Raw genomic sequence first — 24,726 nt, forward strand, 5'->3', positions numbered from 1 at the left:
CAGGACACCTAGCATTTAAGTCAGTAGCAAAACATTCATGGGGTCATGAGTCAGTTCAACATATTAAAGTCAGGGATGGGCCCAGATTCTGTAAGTATTTCAAAATCTTTAAAGGTAGGATAAGCCCCATGCTGACATGTGCAAGAACCAAGCCAGGTTGAATCATAAGTGAGTCCAAATGTGTTATCCTCCACCACTGAGGTCTCCTCAGTGCCATTCACCCAAAGTATCCCAATGCAAAGCCCTCAAGCAAGATCACTGTCCTGGGACAACTCATTTTCTCAAGTCACAGAGTGATGCAGGCCCCAAATTGCTCACACTCCTGTTTATTGCTGGGAGAGACTGGGTGGGGCAAACCTTGCCAGTTGCTTTGAAGTTGGGACAGTAGTCATTACCCAGTGAACAAGAAGCGGGAGAAGATAGGCAGGTGTGCTCAGACTATTGTGTGGACTCCGTCCCTATATTCAGGCTACTTTACACATAGTGTAGAAGCAAGATATTTAAATTCTTCTCAAAGATGAATGGATTTATTCTTAGCTTTTCCTTTTGCATCTTAGCCAATTCTGGTGTTGCTCTGCTTATTTTGACCACATGCCACTGATTTGCTCTTTCTCTGTGAAAGCAAAGAGTTCAAAGGACTCAGGAATAGGGTCCTTTAGGATAAACTACCAGTGGGACCACCCTTTACCCCTCCAAACATTCAGCTATCAAGTAGCAAATGTGGACATGTCCATCAAATGAATCAAGGGATATGAAGTGCTTTGGGGGAAAAAGTCACATACAAAAATCAGAATTACTAAAAATGAAATAAATGTTTGAAAAAACTAGGCATGGTGGCACAAACAAGCTGAAGATTTTATTTCAGTGCATTGTTCTATTAAGAAAAACATAATGGGGCTGGAGAGATGGCTTAGCAGTTAAATGCTTGCCTGTGAAGCCTAAGGACCCCGGTTCAAAGCTTAACACCTCAGGACCCACGTTAGCCAGATGCACAAGGTGGTGCATACGTCTGGAGTTCGTTTGTAGTGGCTGGAGGCTCTGGCATGCCCATTCTCTCTCTCTGTCTCTCTCTCTGCCTCTGCCTCTTTCTCTCTGTCACTCTTAAATAAATAAATTAAAATTAAAAAAAGAAAAACATAATGAGGCCTGGAGAGATGGCTCAGTTGATAAGGCACTTGTCTGCAAAGCCTAATGACACAGTTCAATTCCCCAGTACCGACATAAAGTTGGAAGCACAAAGTGGTGCATGCATCTGGAGTTTGCGGCACCTGGAGGTCCTGGCATAGCCACTCTCATTCTTTCTCTCTCTTTGCAAATAAATAAAATAAAAGTATAATGAGTATATTGTATATTGGCAAATTATATATATTCCAATATTTTTCCTATTCTTGAAGAAATCACCAAGGGTGAATGTTTTCTATGGTGCTGTCATTAACACAATTCACCCTAAGTACAGAATAAGATGGGGTGACTATATTTATGTGTATATCTCCAAGTATAATATCTTTATATTTTCTGGCTTAACAAAGAAATGTTCAAGGGAAACGACAGATCATATTGTAGAGGTTGGTACTATAATTTCCTTTTTTGATTTTCTGTAACATTTATAGTCTCCATGAATCATTTGGCATGAGTTAATTGTCTTATATCCTTTAAGCATGTTTTTCTTGTCTGTACACTTGGAAAGAAAGTTCATGGAAGTTCCTGTGGTGCTAAGCCCTATACCTTGAACATAACTTAGACATATTAATCACTGATTAACATGTTCATTTGCAGGATGAAGCAGGTGAAATACACTTAAAACCTTTATTCATTGATTTACAAAATGTACAGTATTTACAATGTTTAGGCATTAATTCCATATTGACACAAATGTTGAAAGGAGTCTAAAAATAAATATGTAGCACATACGTTAATATACACATTATGGCTCTTTTTATCTCAAGCCATCACCAACAGTGAGAATTTATGGAAAATTTAATGTGATTGAAAATTCAGATGGCTAACCAGTCCTGGACCTTCCACAGGAAAGACCCTTCTTTAGCTTCTTGAGGCTAAGTTTGGTGAGCAAATCATGTTCTTTCAAGAGAATTAAACAAAAGCCACTTTGATAGTCATTAGGGATGCATACAGCACATCTGTGCATCGTCTGCAGTAACTCCCTCAGGTGGGTGCATCTACACTGTGTGAACCTGATCCCTGTACACCAGCTAGGGAGGCTTTGATGTGGTCAGTTTCTTGTCTCTTGTTCAAGTTACATGCAGTACTTAGAAAATGTCAGTGGACTGTGAACATGCACAAAAATGGTACTTGTAGATATGTACAACATCAAATTTTCATTCTCTTACAGCATCTTTAGATGCAAGGTCCACTATTCCTCTTTTAACAAGAGGGATGAATAAGGAAGCTATAACCTTAATCCCCAAAGGAAAAAGAAAAGCATCAAGTGAGGATACATGCAAATGGTATCCTGCCAAAACAGGGTAAGATAAAGTCTCTATGATACATTGGGTAGATTCCCATGAAGTCAGGACTGGAAGTGTTCCTAGAAGAGTAAACTCTACTTCCCTTTTCCCTTTAATCGTGATTCATCTCTTATAACCTGAACCTGAAGCTTCATGTTATCAAGCTTTTCTGAGCTTCGGTACCTTCATTTGTAAAGCATAAATATGAGTACTACAGGGTTCTTGCAGGGATTATATTGCCTAACTACATAAAGTGCCCAGCAGAGTGCCTAGCACATAGAAAGTGCTTAACACATCATGCTTCTTCACCCTAGACTCACCCAACCTTGACTATATGCAACAAATTAATACGCTGACCAGACTCTGAATTAAGGCTTTGTGATACAATTTAGATTGTTTTGTGTCAGAGTTGCTGCTGTCAGTTCATAGTTGGTCCCTGAGGAGGGGAGAGTGTCTCATTTTATGAGCTGGAGAGTTTCCTGTGCAGGGCCGATGGATCCTAACAGTATTGTTCTCTTTATCAGCCATGGCCCCACCAAGTTCCCCACAAACATTCCCCAGAAGTCTCAAAGAAGTTCAGACCAGTGATGGTCTCCACCTGAATACTTCTGGGACAACATCTCTGAGGAAAGCATGAGCAAGAATTGTGAGGTAAACAAATTGCTCTTTCTCAGAACACATTAAGTTTTTCAACACTGGTATAAGCATTCTAGACAGCTTTCCACAAACACTATTATTAACTCTACCACTGTTGAAAAATAAGCTTTTGAATTTGATCATTATGTTCAGAAAAAAAGTATTTTTTAGAATATATTTTAGCTTCCAGCATTACCATACAAAAATAAATATTGTTTAAAGAAGTTATAAAGAAGGAAAAAAATTGTAATTTTGGGTGCTAAAAATATAGCAGGATGGTGAAAATTTTATCTTCTACTTCAAAATCAGTATCTAAAAGAAACAAACACTTCCCGTTGTGTTACCATACTAGTCTTACTATCTACTTTTTCTCATCTTAAACATTATTAAACATTATTATGCCTTCTTTCTCTATTGGTCTAGAGATAGTTAAATCCATGAAGCCAGTGGGGTTTTGGAAAGTGAGGTTCATTGGCAGTAAAAACTACAAATGGAGGAAGAGATTTGCTGAGCCACTTCTATGCCTTCAAAATGAACTAGAGCTGATCTCCACATAGCTTACCTGCATACCAAAATCCCATCTCTGACTAAATCAGCTATACCCAAATAGAACCCAACACTTGGAGAAAATAACTCCACCTTGAATTTAGGACACCATTGGCCCAAGAGGACCTCATGAAGTATAATTAAGTCCAGAGTCAAGGCCAATCTCCCCAGTTACAAGAAGGGATAAACACAGCCCCTTTATGGATGCTACTCCTATTAAGTTGGAGGAAATCTTTCTCTTGCCTCCTCTACAAGTACACTGAACTTTTATGGTTGCCTTTTTATCTTCCACAAAGAGCAGAAGGAATATGTTTCTCAGCACTGAGATAAGGAGGCTGAGAAAATTAAGCTGAGCAAATTGCTTGCTACTCTTTCAGGGACTCCATCAGAATCTCAAAGAAAATAGTCCATTCATTTTGTACTTTTAAAATTCCAAAGCTATTAAGTGAATTCATGATTATAATTAAACCAATTTTTTTATAAACCTTTCTTCTGAAAAAAAGTGTATCTGTGCCCATAGAATAAATTCCTCACAACTCAGAGGGTCCTAAGACTTCCTGTAGCTCATGCATGGATTCTAGATCTCAATAAATACAGAACTCTTTCTTGGAGTGCAAACACAGGTTTGTGGTATAAAATTCAAGGTCATTATTGGGGCAGGGTGGCTGTGATGGGGTCATGGATATGCTGGAAATGACAATACTGAAGTAATGCTTGTTCCTTGTGGTAATGGTAATTCCTGGTTGTGATGGCATCCGAGAATGCTATCTATGGGTTCCTATGTGTAAGGATACCTAGGCCAATAACTCATGCATGACTATGGACATGGTAATCCCCATGGGTTGCTGCTACAAGTGGAGCTGCTATAAGGTGAATCCTAACCACAACCACAAACAGGACATGATCACCGACATGCAGTGAGGGTGCCCATTTGTCTGATTTATAGGTGATGTTGTGGCGAATGTGGCATCAGTTTCATTTCGAGGGAGCGGCAAATTACAGATATTTCCTTCACAGCAGGAGGTGCAGATCTGAAAGAGGAAGAGAAGAAAAAGGGTCATGAGAAGACAGCAGGCTTTGGAGGAGGTTGGAAGGAACTATGTGACTTATGGCAAATAAGAATGATCTGTTCTACAAAGAAGCTGCATCTTGTGAATGATGTCCATCTAGAAGCAATATGGAAAAGTCCCAGCCTATATTTTAAAGGCTCAGGGTTCAATTTCTGACATGTCTCCTATGGTTGGTACAGTGTTTTATAATCTTCTGAAGCCCCAGCTCTTTTGCCAGTGAAATGGGGATGGTGAAGCTTGCCTTGATTTCTCAAACAGGCGCTTCCTGACAAGAGGAAGAAACTGTTAGGAAAGCCGAACTTCCTCTGCTGCATATTCACAGTGAAAATGAAGCGGCAACAACTCAGATATTTAAACTTGAACATTTTCCTACATTATCCATAGGGACAGTTAGCTCATTCTCTAGAGTGGGTCAGTGTTTGAAGGGGTTCCATTTATGCAATTATTCTTGCTTTAAGCTGAATTATATGAACGAAATAAACCCAAGGGTTTATTGATAGAAATCATTTTAGGCCATGGCTACATACAGTCTTGACTAGCAGCCTCAATATCATTCAGGAGCTTGTTAGAAATGCAGAATCTAACTTCCCCAGACTTTGAGAAGTAGGATCTGAATTTTAACAAGATATCAGATAATTCATTTTCATTGGCCTGAGCTAGGAACATAGCATAATACAGAGAACAGAGATTAGAGACCAGAAATGAGTTTGAATTCTGTCACTTAATAGCTGTATAACATGAGCACATGATAGACCTCTGATGGTTAATACTCTTCTTGGAAAAGATGTCACAGTGATGCCTAAGGGCCAAAGGGCAGATAATAACAATGGTTTTACCTTCTTACTTCAAACTAGTAACAAGTAGATCAATTATATTTTTAAAATTATTTTATAGTGAATTTGAGAAGTTGTCTAAAATTAGGGTTTGGCCTTTTATAAGAGAAAGAGGCTCTCACTGGCAGTATTGCTCTAGAGAGAGAGAGAGTTGAATTGAGCTCTAGGAAGGTGGTCTGACAAGTGGCCAGATGTCAAGTAAAGGCCAACATGGGATAAGCGAAGATCATGCAAACAGGCCTGGACCGCTGTAGGATAAGCATGCTCCAAGGACAAGCTTTCCATTCTCTTCCCTACATGCCTAAGAAATCCATTTTATGTGGAGTGCTTCTGTAGACTGGCACTGGATGCAGTGTCATGAGAACAAGTACACAGGAAGGCAGTTCTCCTGTCGCCTGCCAAATGAGCCATGGACACTGGCTCCCCCGATTGGGACTCCAAAAAGGAACAACATGAACTCTCACTTGAAAAAGTTACCAAAACTGAACTGCCTCCATCCTCCTTGGGTGGGACTTGTTGGGGCATCTATAATGCTCTACCAAATAGGCACGGACACTCCTTGTTCCTCCCCCTTTGGGTAGCTGCATGACTCTTCTGAGTAGAGACAGGATTTGTGACCATTTTCTCCACTGACTTGATGTGTGCTTACACACTGTATTTGCTCACCCCCTCCCTGCTGCACAGTTAAATTCTTCTAAGGCACATAGGACAAGAAGCAAGTTTCAACCCCCCACGGAGACAGTGAAGAGGCAGCCTGCAGGGGCAGCAGGGCCTGATGGGGGAGGGGCTCACAACTGTATTGTCCAGACCTTGTGGCCTTCATGCTCCGAGTCTCTACAGCCAGTGGACAAGCACTCTTCCAGTGGGACACAGCGTTTGGTGACAGAGATGCTATTTCCTGTGACTTCCATCGTGTGTTGAGTAAAGCAGTATCTGGTCTCTGTTGATAGAGAAAATATGCCTTCAGATGGGAAATGTTAGCATAGTCTGGCTGAAAAGAACACAGCAGGAGTATGGACATGTTAATTCCCCCAAAGGTTTATCAACATGTAGGATGAACAGACCCAAAGGTCTCCCTGCAGAGACCTACTTCACCATGGCAGGAGGACAGTCTTCTGTGGGCTAATGGACTCTCTGCTCATCACAATCCCCGTAAGTCAGCACACAATGGCATTACTTTCTGCCTTTCCATGCATTGACTGTTATTTTTAAGGGAATGAATGAGTGGTTCAGAGGGGTGGCTTAGGTGGTGACAGACATAGCACTTTTCTGGAAGCGTGTTATATGTTACTTTCTCATTGCTGGGACAAAATGCCCGTCAGGAGCAGCTTAGGGAAGGAAGGAGTTTATTATGGCTTGCAGTTCCAGAGGATAAAACCCATCACAGTCAGGAATGCATGGTGGCAAGCATTTGAAGTCCAGCTGGTCACATTAAGTCTACAGTGAGGAAGCAGAGAGTGCTAAGTGCCTGTGTTCTGCTAGTGTTCCCTTCGTTATATAGTCCAAGACCCCAGCCTATGACATGGTGGCACCCACAGTTAAGGTGAATATTCTTACCTCAACTAACCTAATGAAACTGGGATAATCCCTCACAACATGCACAGTGGCTAACCTAATCTAGAGGATCCTTCATAGGTGATTCTAGGTCTGGTCAAGTTACCCATCAACATAAACCACCACAAAATTGAAGGGTTAAACAATATGGACCTAAAAGAATAGAAGTTAGGAAGATGTCAACACCTAACAGGAAATGAAAGACTATATCAGAAGGGCGTGTGTGTGTGTGTGTGTGTGTCTGTGTGTGTGTTTGTGTGTGTAAGTGGTATTCGGTCAGGAAAGACTCCCAAGATGGAGTTACCAAGGACAGCAGAATGGTGACCAAAGCATAAGGAAGTAGATTATCCACATTCCTCAAGAAACCCAGCCATTATCCCTTCCTTGCCTAACAATGTCCCCAGGTCATGATTTCCTGCCCCCTTTTCTCATAAATTGCCTGGTCACTGTTCGTGTTCCACAAGGTGGCTATCTTAGGTCTCCCCTAATGGAACCTTTATTTATTTATTTGAGAGTGACAGACACAGAGGGAAAGAGGCAGATAGAGAGAGGGAGAATGGGTGTGCCAGGGACTCCAGCCACTGCAAACAAACTCTAGATGCGTGTGCCCCCTTGTGCATCTGGATAACATGGGTCCTGGGGAATCAAGCCTCCAGCCAGGGTCCTTAGGATTCACAGGTAAGTGCTTAACCACTAAGCCATCTCTCAAACCCTAAAGGAACCTTTCTTATTCAACTTTTCCCTTCCTCACCTTTCCCCACCTAAAAAGCCCTATAAAGCCCGCTATCTGGACATTCAGGTTAGCTGTGCTCCACTCTTGAGAGTCAGCTCTGACAGCTCATGTTTTTCCCAAATAAAAGCTTTCATCTTTGCCTCAGAGTGGTTTGTGTGGTCTTGGTCACTCCCAAACCTTACAATAAGTAACAGATATTTGCAAGACTCTCTACAAAAGAAGAACTTGCCAATGAGGATGGCCGGCTGTTAGGACAGGCTGATGGACTCAACAGCACAGGTGCTTCAAAACTGAGATGTTCCCTTGCATGGTTGCCATTCGTTTTGGGGATGGCAGGAGTCTACAGAGGTCCCTTTATATCTGATGAGGCTGAAAGCTTGGAATTTCTTCCAAAATCCCACAGGGAATTGCTTTATTGGTAATTTAAAAGCTAAAGAAAAATGGCTTTGCCAACATAATTCTTTAAAGGCCCCAGGCAGCATTTGGCTCTGTAAGCCTGGGATTTAGGAGAATGCTGCTGCTCCACTTTCACATTAAAAAGAAAATGAATAATTCTTAAGACATGTCACTGAGCTGTTTTTCATTCATATCTTGGACTCAAGTTTGCATGCTTTATTTAGTAGCTAATATGGAATTATGATCTTTTATGATATTATTTATTATGCAATAAAAGAAATCTCCCCTAAAATCCAGTCATGATTTTGGCAGCTTTTAACCAAAGTGCTAATATGCAAAGAAGAAAGCTTTAAAAATTTAGATCTAAGACTGAGCTAAATAGACCTCAATGACACATCTTAGACAATTTGGAGATTTTAAATGTGTGACCCCACTTCACAGGAACATGGGTTGACCTCTGATTTGAATCTAACCAATGGCAGCACCTTTCCCGGGGTCACACTGGGAGGATCTTGCCTCAAGAGTTGAGTCTAGGCTCTCTCTAGGGTGCTATTCTCATATTGCACCCTGGAAGAAATTCTGCTTGTTGAAGTCAGGTTCAGGCAGCCTCTAGCTTGCTCTCAGTCCCATGGGATTCTTTGGAATTAGGGTATGATCATTTGGAAGTCCACAGTTAGTTGAAAGCTCTACACCTGGCAATGGTTCTCCCAAAGCCTTAGACTGTTTTAAGGTTGAGGGCAGCTCTGGGGATGCAGAGGAAGCATCAGCTCTCTTGTGATTTCTTCTGTGCAGGTATTGAGGAATGCAGGTCAGTGAAAGGCCTCAGAGATTTAGCACATCTTCTAAAGAGGACTGGTTTCCTTCTCTGGCATCAGACTCCTGGATGTTTATGGCCATGAGGGCATACCTTTCCCACCCCCTACCCCAACTTCAAATTTTCTATAAAGCAATAAAAAGAGGAATGTTCTTATCTCTGATTCCTCTTCATGCAGACAACTAGGAGCAGCTGCCAGGGGCTTTACTGCTAGAATGTAAATCTGAGCAGATAAGATCATAGCTTACAGAATAAGTAAATTACTGCAAGGTTTCAGTTTGGGAAATTAGGTTTGTCCCCCAAGTAATGAATTATTTCATTTTAAATAAGCCTTAAAATAACAACTGGTGAACTTGGTATAAGTGCTTTTGCTTCATACTTTTCTCTTTTAATTTATTAAGAGGGAGTTTACTCTATTGAATAAAAGTACTGCCAACACTTCATGAAAAATGTTTTATCAGTAAAATATGCAAAACTGCAGCACCTCAAAAGTTAATATTGCTATTCTGGACTTGGAGAGAAAACAGGAAAATTGAAGATGGTGGGCAAGATTTGTTTTTCTTAAATGTCACCATGTCCAATACATAAAACAAAAATATATTGAGGATACTGTGGTCATTTCCATCAGCGGAGAACTTAATTTTGAAGCATCAGTTCCTCAGAAACATCTACTCTACTTCTTATCTTTCAAAGCCCCAAGGTAAGTTATGAAATGTTAATATGGAAAAATGTTCTTTAGTTAAGTAAGTTTTGGAAATGCTAAAATAAAGTTGAACTGGTTTCTTTAGTGTACATTTTATGAGAGACTTCAGTATGCACTGTGATCTATGATCTTCAAGGGTGTGTTGGGGCAAGCAGATTGAATTTCCTAAGCAGAACTGGGCAGCCACATGTAGCTTATCACTGCATTAGAGTAGTGATAAAAACCGAGTTTTAGCCACAGAGCTTTGCTCTCCATGCATTCTGAATAATCCTTGGGTTGGTAATGAGGTTATATGAGAACGAAGCTTGCTGATAACTTCACACTAAAAGGATTTCAAAGGCTTTTATCTAAAAGATAAAGGATGGATTTGAATTTCTACCAAGTTAGTTTCAGCTTCTAAAATCTCATATCCTGCAACTGCATAGTATTCCCAGAGGTTGAGAAACCAAACTCTTTTTCACTCACAGTGAAATCAGAAATATAAAGAGAGCTTAATCAATAACCTGGAAAAACAAAATATAATTTTCATAAACTCACATACCACATACACATACACACTCTTTAATGTAGTTTTGAAATTTAAACCAGTTCACAGCCAAAATGAAAATTTTCATTAACATACCAATATTGTCTTCCAATAAAGGAAACTGATTAAATAAACTATACATAAGAAAATTTGTATTAAAATGAGACATAAATGCCCACATCTCAGATAAAAGGCTTTCTCACTGCTCAATTTTCTCTGTGGCTCAGCTAGTCTTGATTTTTTTTCAAAGATATATAATGTTTAAAGTAATGCAGGAGAGTATTTCTCCAGGTGCGATAAAATGAATGCAAAGAAAATAACTTCAGTATTACAAATTCTGTTGAAAATTAAAAGCTAATGATGCCTGTCTCTACACATCTTGCTCAAATTCCTTACTGTACATTTAGTTCCTCACATCTGCCATGGATGGCCAAATATCAAAGATGCTCCTTTAAGGTCTGATGGTACAGAATCTGTATGAACATTCTTATGTGTAATCTCCTCAGTTGGGATTCTTCATTCTGGATTTCAGAGACTTTTCTTGTAGATTCCCTCTTCTATGTTTTGTCTTCACAATAATTGTCCTAACCTAACAATTTCTTCCATTTTTGTCTTTGAACCTCTTTTCATTCGTTACCTCATCAAACATTTATTTTTCCTGAGGAAGGGTCTCCCTCTAGCCCAGGCTGACCTGGAATTCAATATGTAGTCTCAGGCTGGCCTCGAATTTACAATGATCCTCCTACCTCTGCTGGGAATACAGGTGTACACCATCACATCCAGCTTCATCAAACTTTTGATGCCACATCTTTAATCTGTTTCTTTCTTTGAGTTACCAAACCAAATTTTCATCTATCTCCCAAATACTGCCAAGATCACCTCACACCTGACATGTCTAGAACCAAACACTGACTCCCACCAGCTTACCTTTGATCTCATGTGTTGTCTACCTCAGGAAGGGGTGACCTTCATGAGGCAGACACACACAGTACTTCCATCTTTCCAGTCAATGAAGATCAGAAAATTTAGAAACAGAGCAGATTTCTCTCCCCAAATTTAGGGACTCTAAGTTCTCTGAAATATCTCCATTATCATTTCCTCAGTATAAGATCTCATTTCCTGGTTTGGGTGAGTATGATTTTCCAGAAGACATACAAGTGTCTTGACTATCCTTAAAGAAATCAACAATTACACTCATGAAAAGAGCCTGTAGGCATTAGGTTGACTTCCCTACATTGTGAAAAGGGCATTATTGTTCTGAATATACAGGTGAACTTCAAATGCCTACCTGAGTACTTGATATTCCCTACATCTCACTAGAAAAAATCTTGTAAAATAAGTCCTCCCTTACAAATGCAATATGGAACTGCTTCCATTGTCCAATAGTAGAAAACAATATGTATCTCTAGACAAGTACCTAAGAACAGAGCCTAAGAGGCCTGAGAGAGCTAAGACAGAGATGGCAAACATCTGGGCTGTCCATCCTGGCACATCTTCTGTTATAGGTTGTGGTGGTTTGATTCAGATGTCCCCCATAAACTTAGGTGTTCTGAATGCTAGGTCTGATGGTAATTTGGGAATTAAAGCCTCCTTGAGATGGTGCATTGTTGGGATTGGGCTTATGGGTATTATAGCCAGCCTTCCCTTGCCAGTGTTTGGCACACTCTCCTGTTGCTGTTGTGTATCTGATGTGCCTGGAGGTGATGTCCACTCTCTGCTCATGTCATTGTTTTCCCCTGCCATCATGGAGCTTCCCCCCAAGTCTGTTAGCCACAATAAACCTCTTTTTTTTTTTCCTTCAAGCTGCTCTCTGTTTGGTATTTTCTGCCAGCAATGTGAACCTGACTACAACATAGGTCCACTAATTCCTTAAGACTCAGTTCTATATAGTTTTTTTAACTTCCACCAATCTATTTTCTTTTTGTTGTTCAGATTGAGTGATTTCTGAAGTTCTGTCCTGCAGCTCATTGATTCTTTCCTTTGCTTCCTCAGTTTTGTTGTTGGGTTATCCATTGGGCTTTTAATTTCAGGTACAGTATATTTTTATAGTTCAGAAATTTCCACTTGGTTCCTAGTCATGTATTCTATTTCTTTGATAAATATTTTCATTGGTTTCAATGTACTTGTGACGACTAGAGTATTTTTGTTGTCATTAACTTAACATCCTTTTCAGATCCCTCTAGTACCTCTACTTCAGTTTGGTACTGTTTGCTATCATCTGGATCATTAAGGCATGCCTTAAAAGCACAGGTTAAAGGCTTAGTTCCCATTTTGTAGTACTACTAGAAGGAGGTAGAAACTTTAAGAGGTGAATCTTGGTTAGGAAGTTAGTTCACCATGGACATGCCCTTCTTTCACATTCTTTCTGGTTCTCAGTCATCATAAAATGAGCAGCTTGTTTCTCCATGGCTTCCACAATAATGTATTGCTTTATAGGCTCAAAAGCAATGAAGCCAACCAACCATGCACTGACATCTCCAAAACTGTGAGCCAAAATAACATTTTCCATGGTTTAAAGATGATTGTGTCAGAAAATTGTAACCATAATAGGTAGCTCACTAAAACAATGTTGAGTATCATTTCTCATTCAATCTGATATCTCCCTGGAATGATGAGTGTTTTCTTAAATTGAAAACTGAACATTGGCAAATGTTATAATTCTTTGGAGAGTGACAGGAGTACCTGAATAATGATCTGAAGTCTTTACTTATACCATGCTGAACATGGGAGCTCATTGCCAGTGGGTAATGGTGAAGTCCTGATTTTCCACTGAGTCTCTTCTGATACAACCTCAGGGAGGAGAGGAGGCAAATCATTGTTACTGGTGGACTTGGAAGTGCTCACTGCTATGGACTCCGTGATGCTATGAGAAGACCTAGTGATTGCACAGAGTGGACCAAGTATCCCCTAACTGTTCTCCAATACCATCCTAACAGGAAGGTTGGATCACCTCATTAAAGCCTGTTGTGAACTAAAGATTATGTTCTCTGTTCACCTTTTGGTAGTGCAGGTGGGCCTCCAATCTTGGCTGTGGTGTTTCGCTTGCAAAACACAGTTATTTTCTGAAAGTCTTGTGTTTTTCTAGGCTTCTACCATCCTAGTCCTCTGGATGAGAGCTATGGTTGGGGTTTATTTTGTAAGTTCTTACAGTATTTTCAAATTGTTCCATGTCTCGAAGATATAGGACAGAACAAAACACCATAGCACTGTTCTTTGTGTCTTAAAGTTCTAGCTAGTTCAGCATTTTCTCTCCATATGTCAGAGTCTTTTAAAATGTGCTTTGTAGTGTGCACAGCACATGGCACTTGGGATTTTAGCTGCACTTAGCAGGAGTAGAGAAGCACAACAGCTCCATCTCTCAGAAGTGAGGTCTTCAACACTCTGGCATCTTTATCTCGATAAGTGTACTTAGGGGAGCGGCTTGTGTGGTAGAGGATGTTTAGCAGCACCTATGACCTCTTCTGACTAGATACCAATATCACCGCCAACTATGATGGACATGTCCCTAGATGTTAACAGATATCACTGGGCTAGGGCAAGACATTCCTGGTTGAGATCTACTGTTCCAGGTTATAATCTTGAAAGCAAGGTGGGTCCATTCCTATGGGAGTCGGTATCCCCCCTACAGCATAAAACATGAGTCTTTGCACAATATAGCAGGCCATTTATTATGAATACAGATGTCAAGAGCACATCTAACCAAACTATTCTATCCAAAGGTGAGCCAACTTACAACATTTGAATTTAGTTCTGTGATGTCTATAATACCTCTATCATATATATATGTATATGTATGTATGTATGTATGTGTGTGTGTATGTGTATATATATATATATATATATATATATATATATATATATATATAATCTTATCCAAATAAACTTCTAGTATAATCTTCATATAGCAAGGAAAAATATTTGCAAGATTCCACTAAGATCAAACCCATGCATATCAACCATAAACTTCACAGTAGATATATATCCAATGATACAAGGAAATGAAAAATTCTGGCACATTTAGATAACTATTTATATGAAAGAAAGCCAGAAACTACAAAACACCCATTAGTGGTAGAACAAATAATGGCATATATTCACAGTGAGAAAGAATGAACTACAACTAGAGCTTATAAGAGAGGTGATAATACTGGGTGAAAGCAACCTGGAAATAAAAGAGTACACCTGCTATTCGATGTCTACAAAGAATCCAACACAAGGAAAAACTAATAAATGCTATTGAAAATCAGGATAGTACCAATATTAGTTTGCTAGGACTGCTATAAAAAGTGCCAGAGCAACTGACTTAAACAAAAAAGTTTCTCATCGTTTGGAGAAGTTTGAGCTCAGGATGTATGAATGGCACGTTTCTTCTGAGGCCTCTCTCCTTGGTCATAGATGGCTGTCTTCTTTAAGTTTTTATAACAATTCCCCTCTGTGCCTGTCTGGGTTCCAGTCTCCTCTTATAAGGACACCAGTCACATGGGATTAGTACTTATCCCAAAGACCTCATTGAAGTTTATTATTATTATATCTTTCAAGACTCTATCTGCAAATACAGTCACACTCTGAGGTACCACGTGTTAGGGCATCAATATAGGAAATGGGGTGGAGGGGCATAACTCAGCCCTTGTGTATAGGTAAGCGACTGAAAATAAGCACAAGATAAACTTCTGAATTCAAGGAAATGGTCACTTTTAAATGTTGCATTTGATTTGGGAGAAACCATTACTAAACAGTTCACTCTTCTAAATGTATATTATACCTTAATTCAAAGCTCAGTAATATGGCAAGTGAAAGAAAAGAGGAGCCAAGATAAAGGAAACTAGACTTATGAATAGGATGAGCTGCAAAGCCAGCTACAGACAAGCTGAATTATTTAAAGGCTGCTCTAACTGGAATTATTACACAGCCTCTGGCATCCAGGCATCAGGTGACTCTCCTGGCTTTCCTGTTCCTGTTAATGGCTCTCCATTGATTCCTTACAAAGATGTGCTGCCTTCTCTTGTTCCATGTAAGGAATTCCTCCAGGCAGAAATTAAAAATAAATAAATGCTTATCAACCTGACTGAGCCATGACTGGCCTCCTTTCTCTTGCAGTCAGCCACTCTTGTGCAAGCTGACAAGCAATCACTTTCCTGTTTGTAAAAACATGAAGCATATGTTGTTACTCTTTTACTTTTATTGTCTCACTTTGCAGCCCAGGCTGTCCTTGAACACTCTAACCTCCTCCCTCAGCCTCCTGAGTGTTAGGATTACACATGCGTGCCATCATAACTGGCTCTATCATACACATTTATTCTTCTTCTTCTTTTTTTTTTTTTTTTTGAGGCAAACCCAACAGACTGCCTTTTTTTAAATGCAAGAGTGAGAGACAGAGAGAGAGAATTGGCACACCAGGGCCTCTAGGCTCTGCAATCAAACCCCAAACATGTGTGACCCCTTGTGCACGCGTGCGACCTTGTGCACTTGTGTCATTGTACATCTGGCTTATGTGGGACCTGGAAAGTTGAACATGAGTCCTTAGGCTTTGCAGGCAAATACCTTAAACATTAAGCCACCTCTCCAGCCCTATACACATTTCTTAATGATAACTGACACATACATAGGAGGAATGTGTCTTTGAAAGCAAACCACTGAAATTCAGAAAGCAAGGTGTTCATTACCAGACAACAACCAAAGAGGTGTTTGGGAAAGTGTGCAAAATGGAAATGAACGAGACTTTACAGTGGACAGTGGTTAAGATAAAATCAATCAGCCTAAAGCATGTGATGGAAGCTTCTCATCTGAATTAGTTACTTTTCTTGTTACTATGACAAAATACTGACATAAGAAACTTAGGGGAGGAAGGGCTTCTTTTGCCTCATGGTGAGAGAGAAAGAAAGAGAGAGAATGGTGTTATGGAGGGGAAGGCTATAAAGTTCTCTGCAGCGGGAGTACATGTCTGGGACTCCTCACATCTCAGTGGAGCAGAAAGCAAAGACCACAGGATGGAATCAAGATCCATGTGAAACTCATATGGCCCAACCTCCAGCATCCCACTTCTGTCAGTAAGGCCCCACTTCCTAAAAGTTCCACAACTTCCCAAATAGTGCTACCAGCTAGGAACTAACTTTTCAAATGCATGAGCCTTTGGGAACATTTCATACTCAAACTACAAAATCATCAAAGCCCATTGTATTAACAGAAAATATGTGGGCAAAAAGACTATGAACTAGAGTGGGCTCAGTCCTCCCAGGGTACCAAAAAAAAAAAAATAGTAACAATAACTTTATTTAGGTAATAGAATTTTTGTTTTAAAAAAGGTCACTAGGCATGGTGGCACATGCCTTTAATCCCAACACTCAGGGGGCAGAGGTAGGAGAACTGCCCTGAGTTTGAGGCCACATGGAGACTAAATAGTGAATTCCAGGTCAACCTGGGCTACTGCAAGACTATACCTCAAAAAAAAAAAAAAATCCATAATGGTTCTAATTAAAGAATAATTCAGCCGGGCATGGTGGTGTACACCTTTAATCTCTGCACTTGGGAGGCTGAGGTAGGAGGGTCTCTGTGATTATGAGACTAGCCTGAGACTACACAGTGAATTCCAAGTCAGCCTGAGCTACAGTCAGACCATAAAACAAAAACAAAAAGAATAATTCCAAGAATTATACTAGCTTAAATGGATAACTTAAATGTTCTTACTCATCAAAGAAGAAAATTAAAACAGGAGAATGAAACTAAGACACCAAATGTCTGATGAAAACACAGGAAAGCTACAAGAATAGGTAGGATTTGAAGAACAAAGAAACGAAAAGGTCTTTTGGTCGAGCCTGACATTCTGTGCCTGGCTTTCTCTAGGGCATCTGCTGATCCCAAACCAGCACAGGTGGAGAAGCTGTGTAACCAAACAGAAATATTGCCAAAGGGCAGAGAAGCATGGCAGAGCAGCTGGCTGTCTCAGGGAGACTTGGATGTACAAGCTGAAGTTCAAAGCTTGTAGGACAACTAGAAAGAAGTGACAGGTTCAGGATGGACTTCAAGGCTGGTGGTCATTCATATTTAGCATTTTAAAATGTCATTAACTTCTGGCTTCTATGATTCCTGTCAACAGTAAGAGTGGGAAAGGTTGTGCAAAAACTGTGTTTGTGTGCATAGCTAAGGAGTGTGTAATTGGTGCAGGCACTAAATGCAGCCATTGGGCAGTATTTAGTAAAGCTGATGCTTATAAGCCCATGCCTGGCAATCACACTTCTGGGATAGACCTGACAGGAGCACATACACACGTGTACCAAAAGAGGTTTGTTTGTGGTATTCAAAACCCAGACACAGGGCTGGAGAGATAGCTTAGTGGTTAAGCGCTTACCTGTGAAGCCTAAGGACCCCAGTTCAAGGCTCGATTCCCCAGGACCCACGTTAGCCAGATGCACAAGGGGATGCACGCGTCTGGAGTTCATTTGCGGTGGCTGGAGGCCCTTGCGCACCCATTCTCTCTCTCTCTCTCTTTCTCTCTCTCCCTCCCTCTTTCTCTCTGTGTCTATCACTCTCAAATAAATAAATAAAATAAACAATCAAATTTAAAAAAACTAAAAAAAAAAAAAAAAAAACAGACACAGCCCAAATGTTCATCAAAATGGAATAGGTCAATTTTAAGTGTATTCATGAAATGAGCTGCTATACATTTATGAGAAAGACTAAGTTTACTGCTCACAAAACATCATAATTTCTTTCGCAATGTTTGAAAGCAAGAATCATATCCTGTGTGGGTCCATTATACAAAGCTCAAGGATAGTAGTCATATCATGGCTACCTTTCTGGGGTGAGGTGTAATGACTGAGAGATTTCTGGGGTTCTATGTCTTCACAAAGACAGTAGACATCCAACAGGTTAACCTGGTAAAATTTCATGAGCTGTTCATGTATGACCTTTATTTTTTGTGCATTTTGACATGTAAGGTTTATTTCACCTCAGGAGGATGTCTAAGATCTCCTTTTGGCAATATCACAGTAAAATGAGAAGACATATTATCTAAAATTTATCTCATTACACTGCAGACAGAAGCAGTAGACATGACACCTTTGTAAATGCGCAAATGAACTTATCAGAAAAAGAAATCCCGTAATGGGTAAATGTTTTTATTTCCTTATCCTGGGAAGTCACAAATCCTTGAGTTCTTTTATTTAAAGACATCTTGGTTTAAAAGGTAAAAGCCTTGAAGGGCTAATATCACAGAGGTAAAATTGTCTAAAAGAAAGAATAATATCTACTCTTAGCTTAATAAAAGAAGAAAGATTTTCTGTCCCAGGCTGTTCTCTATCTGACACGCAACAACAATCAAGAAGCCTTCATTGTGGAGCTGCCGACTTCTCTGAAGATGGGCTAGGATCACATTTTTATCTCCTGCTAGAACCAGGGACCCAACAGACAGCCGACCTAGGAAGAGCCACCTAGGACATCTTCACTAGTACATTTTCACATAAAAACAGTGAGTAGCCTGGAAGCTGGAACCCAAAGAAGATGTGTTTTCTAGCTTAGGATTTCCTTCTGTCTTTCTATCAGCAAGATTTCAAATATCTTAAGGGGAGGCAGGGCTACTTCCAGGTGAAGGAATGCAGTATTCTTGGCTTAGGTGCCCTCCACACAAGGAGCCTTCTTACAAAAGTGTAATGTTTCTGAATGACATTTAATTCCACAGACTCTTGATCAACTTTTACAGTTTCTCTCTCAAGGAACTTATAATCTGTGGCACAGAGAATAGTCAGGGCCAAAGTGTCACATATGCATTCACATGATGTTCAGCTTTTACTTTATGTCACCAGGTTCTTTAATGGGTTCCTTTATTCACAAAATCAAGAAAGGAAACAGACCTGGAAGATGTTTGTGAGGAAATGGCAGGTATGGCAAGGTGTGGTGCAACAAGTCAGTTATAGAGGACATCGTTGCTTCTCATTTCTAAGGGTGAGTATCAAGTCTGTAAGCACCAGAGGTAAAAGCAATGTGATGGAGAAGGAACTATTCACACATTCTGAAAGGAATATGTGCATTCCTTGCAGCAGCTAAAGGTACCCCATGCTATTGGGGTGACTCTTTCTTGAGGCATGTAGGACCTAATGACAATTCAGAGCAGGTGAAGTGACTCCATAAGCATCAGCCACTACAATATGCCATGACTCCATGACTATCTACTTCACTGAGCTCAGCGTTCAAAAATTCTTGCAATTCAGTCATTCCCCAAGCAGCCAGGCATGTGGACTTACTTCATATAGATAAGACTAAATGGTTATGTAGAATAATTTTCACCTTCAACAAGTTATTTGCACATCATGTAATGATGAAAACCTACATAAATATGTCACAACACAAATATGCCAAAGGCCAAGAATGTTTCAGAAAGCCAGCATGCCTTTCCACAGGAGCATCTGAGCTACCCTCACTAAGCCTACTGTTTGTCCTGTAGCTGTCACAGGTTAGTTTTATGCAGACCAAAGCAAAAATCTAATAAACATGGTTATTATTTTTTTTTTATTGTTAAAAGTCAAGAGATGAGCTGGAGAGATGGCTTAGTGGTTAAGATGTTTGCATGCAAAGCCAAAGGTTCCCAGACTGATTCTTTAGGACCCACATAAGCCAGATGCACAAGGGGGTGCATGCATCTGGAGTTCATTTGCAGTGCTGGAGGCCCTGGCATGCCCATTCTCTCTCTCTCTCTTTCTTTCTAATAAATAAGTAAACTATGTATATTTTTAAAAAGTCAAGAGATAACAGAGGGGGAAAAAATCCAAGAGTCATTGGAAGATAGGGCTGGTCAAGTGAGAGGCTGAACATGGCTTCAACTCTTCTCACGGTAAGGATCTACATCCTCACCCCTAACCCAAGGTTCAAAGGTCCCCAAATAGCCTGGCTTCAGTATTTGCTTCTATTAGTCTTTGAAACAGACAGACGAGTTGGTACTCCCAGGTCAGGTCTTTCCTCATCCACTGGGCCACACATGGGAAATCCTGTCTCCATACCACTGCTCTCAGTGACTTCCAGAAGGTTCACTTTCTTAAGCACCCTAAATTCACTTATCAGTTATAGAGCTGCTGCAGCCTTCCTGGTACATGATATGTTGGTTGCTCCCTCAATCCCCAAATGCCCTTCTTCCCTTAAACTCCCAAGGTACTTAAGGCCTTGTCTCATTTGGCACTTAACGTCACCTGCTGGATTTAACATTTGATATGGTCAGATCTTATCTCCCAGGATCAATTGTCTGTTCCTAGAAAGAAGAAACAAGATTCCTGTCTTCATAGCATAATTGCCCAAGAGGGCTGGCATGGCTGTTTTATGTCATGAACTCAATGCATGGCTTTCCCTTTATCCCTATAGATTGAAGGACAAAAAGGCAAAAGTGGAGGGGAAGTGGGGGAAAATAACTTATTAAAGACCTTGTGTAAAACCTCTCTAATACTTTTTGGTATTGGTACCTTGAAAGGGTAGATTCTGATCTCAAAAGAAAGCATTAAGATAGAACTTTCTCTCTTACCAGATAGGCATTCAAACAGACTGCTTCTGGCCACTTACTTTTTTCTCTGTGACAGGGATATATATCCAAGTCTGCAGAGAGGCCAAGTTTACATTCATCCCTTTTCCTAGACATAATCTCTGCTAAATTACCTCAAGGCTAAGTCAATTCTAAGAAGAGCATGGCCATGCTTTGTTAGAGTCTGAATGTGTCTCCTAAAATTCATGTGTTGAAACAATCATCAGTGTGATGATATCAAAAAGTGGAGCTTTTACAAGGTAAGTCATAAGGACAAAGCCCTAACAGGTGGGATTAGGGTACTTATGAAAGGTCTGTAAAAGGTAGGTTTCTTCCTTTCATCCCGTGTGTTATACTATGTAAGTATGGAGCACTCTTCTCCACTGGAGGACACAATAAGAAGGTGCCACGTTGGAAGCATAGTCAGCAGACCATCACTAGACATTGAACCAGCAGGTTGTTGAACTTGACTTGGAACTTCCTTGCCTCTAGAACAGTGAGAATTAAATTCCTATTTCTAAATTACTGAGTCTCAGATACTATATTATAGCAATATCACCAGTTTTAGAAGTTCACTGGCTAGACTTGTTCAAGCAGGAACCCATCTAAAAGTTGCTGGATATATGAGCAGACCATTCTAATTTTGCTCAGAGTCACTGTTTATAACAACCAAGTCTTGCTGCATATTAGTTCCCCAGGAAGGTTTTAAAAATCATTGTTCTCAGACATACCCCATACCAGTTAAATACACATGTCTGGGAATGGACCCAGGCACCAGTGTTTTCATTGCAGGCACATTTGAGAAGCAGTGATTCAATCAGTCCCATCAGCAACTTACCCCAGCATTCATCCTGCAGTGCTAAGTCAGAAGGTGAAAATGCTGGCTTGGAAATGAACAATGATGACTGCAGAAGGCCACAGGGGCAGGGCAGGGCTTACTGGCTTCCCAGGAGGTAGGAAGCTAACTTGTGATCAAGCCAGTCTTTACTGCTTTTATGTTCTTCTCTTCTTTGAAATCTTTTAAGGCCCCACTGACATCTCCACTTAAAAGTATACAAGAAGGGCTGGAGACATGGCTTAGTAGTTAAGGTGCTTGCCTACAAAGCTTACAGACCCAGGCTTGATTACCCAGGACTTATGTCAGCCAGATGCACAAGGAGGCACATGTGTCTGGTGTTTGTTTTCAGCATCTGGAGGCCCTGGTGTGCCCATTTCATCTCTCTCTCTGCCTGTTTCTCTCTTTCAAATAAAAACATAAAAATAAAAAAAATTAAAGTCTTTTTAAAAAATGTAAACAAGAAGACACTGCCCTAGTACTACTGGGTAAATTAACCTCTAGTGGTTCTCATTCTTACTGTTCCTTAGCATACTTTAAATAGATATTTAGAATATATAAGAATATTCCTATAATGTATAATATATAATATACGTACACAGATATTTAAAATCACTGATGCAGATCTCTAATCTCTGAGGAGCAGGTTCCCTGTGTGTGGAGCTGTCGTTCTTACTGTGGTCTGGCACTCCTCAGAAAGGCAACTTCTCTGGCTCTTCTCCAACCTACTGACTCTGATACTTAGGTGGAGTGGGGAGGAGTTTCAGCAGAAACCTGTGTTGCAAGATGCCATGGAAGGACAATCATGCTAGAGTCTGAGAGCCACTGAAGTATGTAGGGCACAGGTTTCAGAAATTTTGGGAAATTCCACATGTACTTCTGGGCATCTCAGGCAGAGACTCTGTTGATAAATACAGTATCGGCTTGGGTAGCTGCCATCAGTCTTTTTTTCAATTTTTTAAAAATTTTATTTTGAGGTAGGGTCTCACTCTGGCCCAGGCTGACCTGGAATTCACTATGTAGTCCCAGTATGGCCTCAAACTTACAGTGATCCTCCTACCTCTGCCTCCCGAGTGCTGGGATTAAAGGTGTGCACAACCATGCCTGGCTGTTTTTTTTTTTTGTTTGTTTTTTTACTTTTTTTTTGAGGTAGGGTCTTACTCTATTCCAGGCTGACCTGGAATTTACTATGTATTCCCAGGCTGGGCTTGAACTTACAACCATCCTCTACCTCTGCCTTCTAAGCACTGGGACTATAGGCATGTATTAACATGCCAAGCATTGTCTGTCTTTTTAAAATTTTCAATTAATTTATTTATTTATTAGAGTCAGAGAGAGAGAGAGAAATGAAGAGAGAGAGCAAGTGAACAAGAGTGAGAACGGGCATGCCAGGGCTTCCAGCCACTGCAAAGGAACTCCCGACACATGTGTTCCTTTGTGCATCTGGCAAATGTGAGTCCTGGGGATTTGAAATTGGGTCCTTTGGCTTTGCAGGCAAGTGCCTTAACCGCTAAGCCATCCCTCCAGTCCCTGTCTTTAATCGTGTTTTCCTTGCTCTCCCAATTTCCAATCCACTCTGAAAAGCAGAATAATATTCTTTGGATTGAACATGAGATCTTTTGTATTATGTTGAAGAATAATGAATTTGGTGTTCATTCAGTCATTTTAATAGCTGAATTTAATCAGTGGGGAAGAACACTACTTTCTAGAAAATACTTTCTAGAACATATGTCAATAAAACACCCCATCATCCCTCCCACCCATAAATCTACTTTCCTCCAAAATAAAACATACAATTAATCATGACTCCATAGTCAAATACACTTTTTTTTTTTTTTTTTGCTTGATATGGAATGAGAAACGACCCAGTGTGTCTTTATTTTGAAATGAACCTTTGGGTCAAAATTTCAAGCTTCCATTGGTACCATATCATCCTTCAAAGAGAAGATGATGGTTTAAGCAGTTCAGTTAAGAGTTTTATTCATTCAGCAATGACATTTAGTTAGAAGGCTAGCTTTCATGTGGTGTCAAGATGTAAGTCTTTGGCAGAATAAGCAATAAATGGAATCTTTATGTGGGCATCGATTCATACATGAAGGAAGTTACAACGCAATGACTAATGCTTCAAAGAATGGCAAACAGACTGCCTGTTCTTTCCTTGTTCCACATTTGGCTAGCCCTGGGGTGGAAAGTTTCAGTTACTGCCTGTGGAGCTCCAAAAGTGTCTCACAAGAACGGGAGCACTCCTATGGGGCTCTTCGCATCTGGCAGTCTTTGAGAATAAGTTATGCATGCAGCATACAAGGGCCAGTAAGAGCCTTAGGAGAGTTGTGCCAGCAAGCCTGTACCAAAGGCTTCAAGGCCATTCACTCGTGACAGCTCTGGGGACCCCAATCTCTCTACTGAGAGTTTACCTCGAGGACAGTAGATGTCGGGAGCCCACCGGTTGCATTCATAATTGTCTGCTGCCTTTTCACAGGTGAAACATTTAAATCCACCAGGATATGGTGTGGCTACAAAAAAAATCAAGAGAAAAAAACATTGATTTTTTTTTTTTTTTAGACTGAGCACAGAATATTGTGGAATTTGATATGTTTATTTTTTAAAAAGAATTTTCAAGATATTTTGCAAGTGTCAAAAAATGAAACATTGAACTACCTAATGACCCAACAATCTTAGATTTCCCAGAAACTGATTCCTAGAAAATGAGCATTTACACCTTTACCAAAAAAGATATGTATATAAGTATCCAATATATTTTATTTGTACAGGTTGTCCATTCTTAATCTGAGAATAGGAAATCTAAAATGCTCCAAAAAGTCTGAAACTTCTGAATACCTACTTGATGTCACTATAACACTATATCTGACCTCATAAGACCATTCAATCAAAATGTCAGAGCATTAAAATTCCTTCAGGTTATTTATGAGGTGTATATGAAACAAATAAATTTGGTCTTTAGGCTTTTGTCCCATTTTAAGGTATTTTACTACATAAATGTAGATATGCCAAAATAAAAAAAAATAAAAAAAATTCAACATCTGAACTGTCTGTGGTCCCAAGCCTTTTAATACAGGATTTTCAACCTACAATAACTCAAACAACCCAGACATCCAC

At 40.0% G+C, this 24,726-nt stretch overlaps 1 protein-coding gene across 5 annotated transcripts in view; it reads right to left on the reverse strand.

Moving 5' to 3' along the window:
- Window positions 1-1,792: 1,792 nt before the first annotated feature.
- Window positions 1,793-24,726, reverse strand: part of Lypd6 (LY6/PLAUR domain containing 6) — a 133,593-nt gene continuing 110,659 nt past the window's right edge. For all 5 annotated transcript variants that reach the window (XM_004651828.2, XM_045148222.1, XM_045148220.1 and 2 more), the window contains 3 exons: window positions 24,024-24,122; window positions 6,360-6,490; window positions 1,793-4,678 (listed from right to left, as the gene is read on the reverse strand). In XM_004651828.2, the coding sequence (XP_004651885.1) occupies window positions 4,511-4,678; window positions 6,360-6,490; window positions 24,024-24,122 (398 nt within the window). In that variant the 3' untranslated portion in view covers window positions 1,793-4,510. The remainder of the gene's footprint in view (window positions 4,679-6,359; window positions 6,491-24,023; window positions 24,123-24,726) is intronic.

The sequence above is a fragment of the Jaculus jaculus genome, chromosome 4 (genome assembly GCF_020740685.1).
Source record: "Jaculus jaculus isolate mJacJac1 chromosome 4, mJacJac1.mat.Y.cur, whole genome shotgun sequence".
In the NCBI taxonomy this organism is placed as follows: domain Eukaryota; kingdom Metazoa; phylum Chordata; class Mammalia; order Rodentia; family Dipodidae; genus Jaculus; species Jaculus jaculus.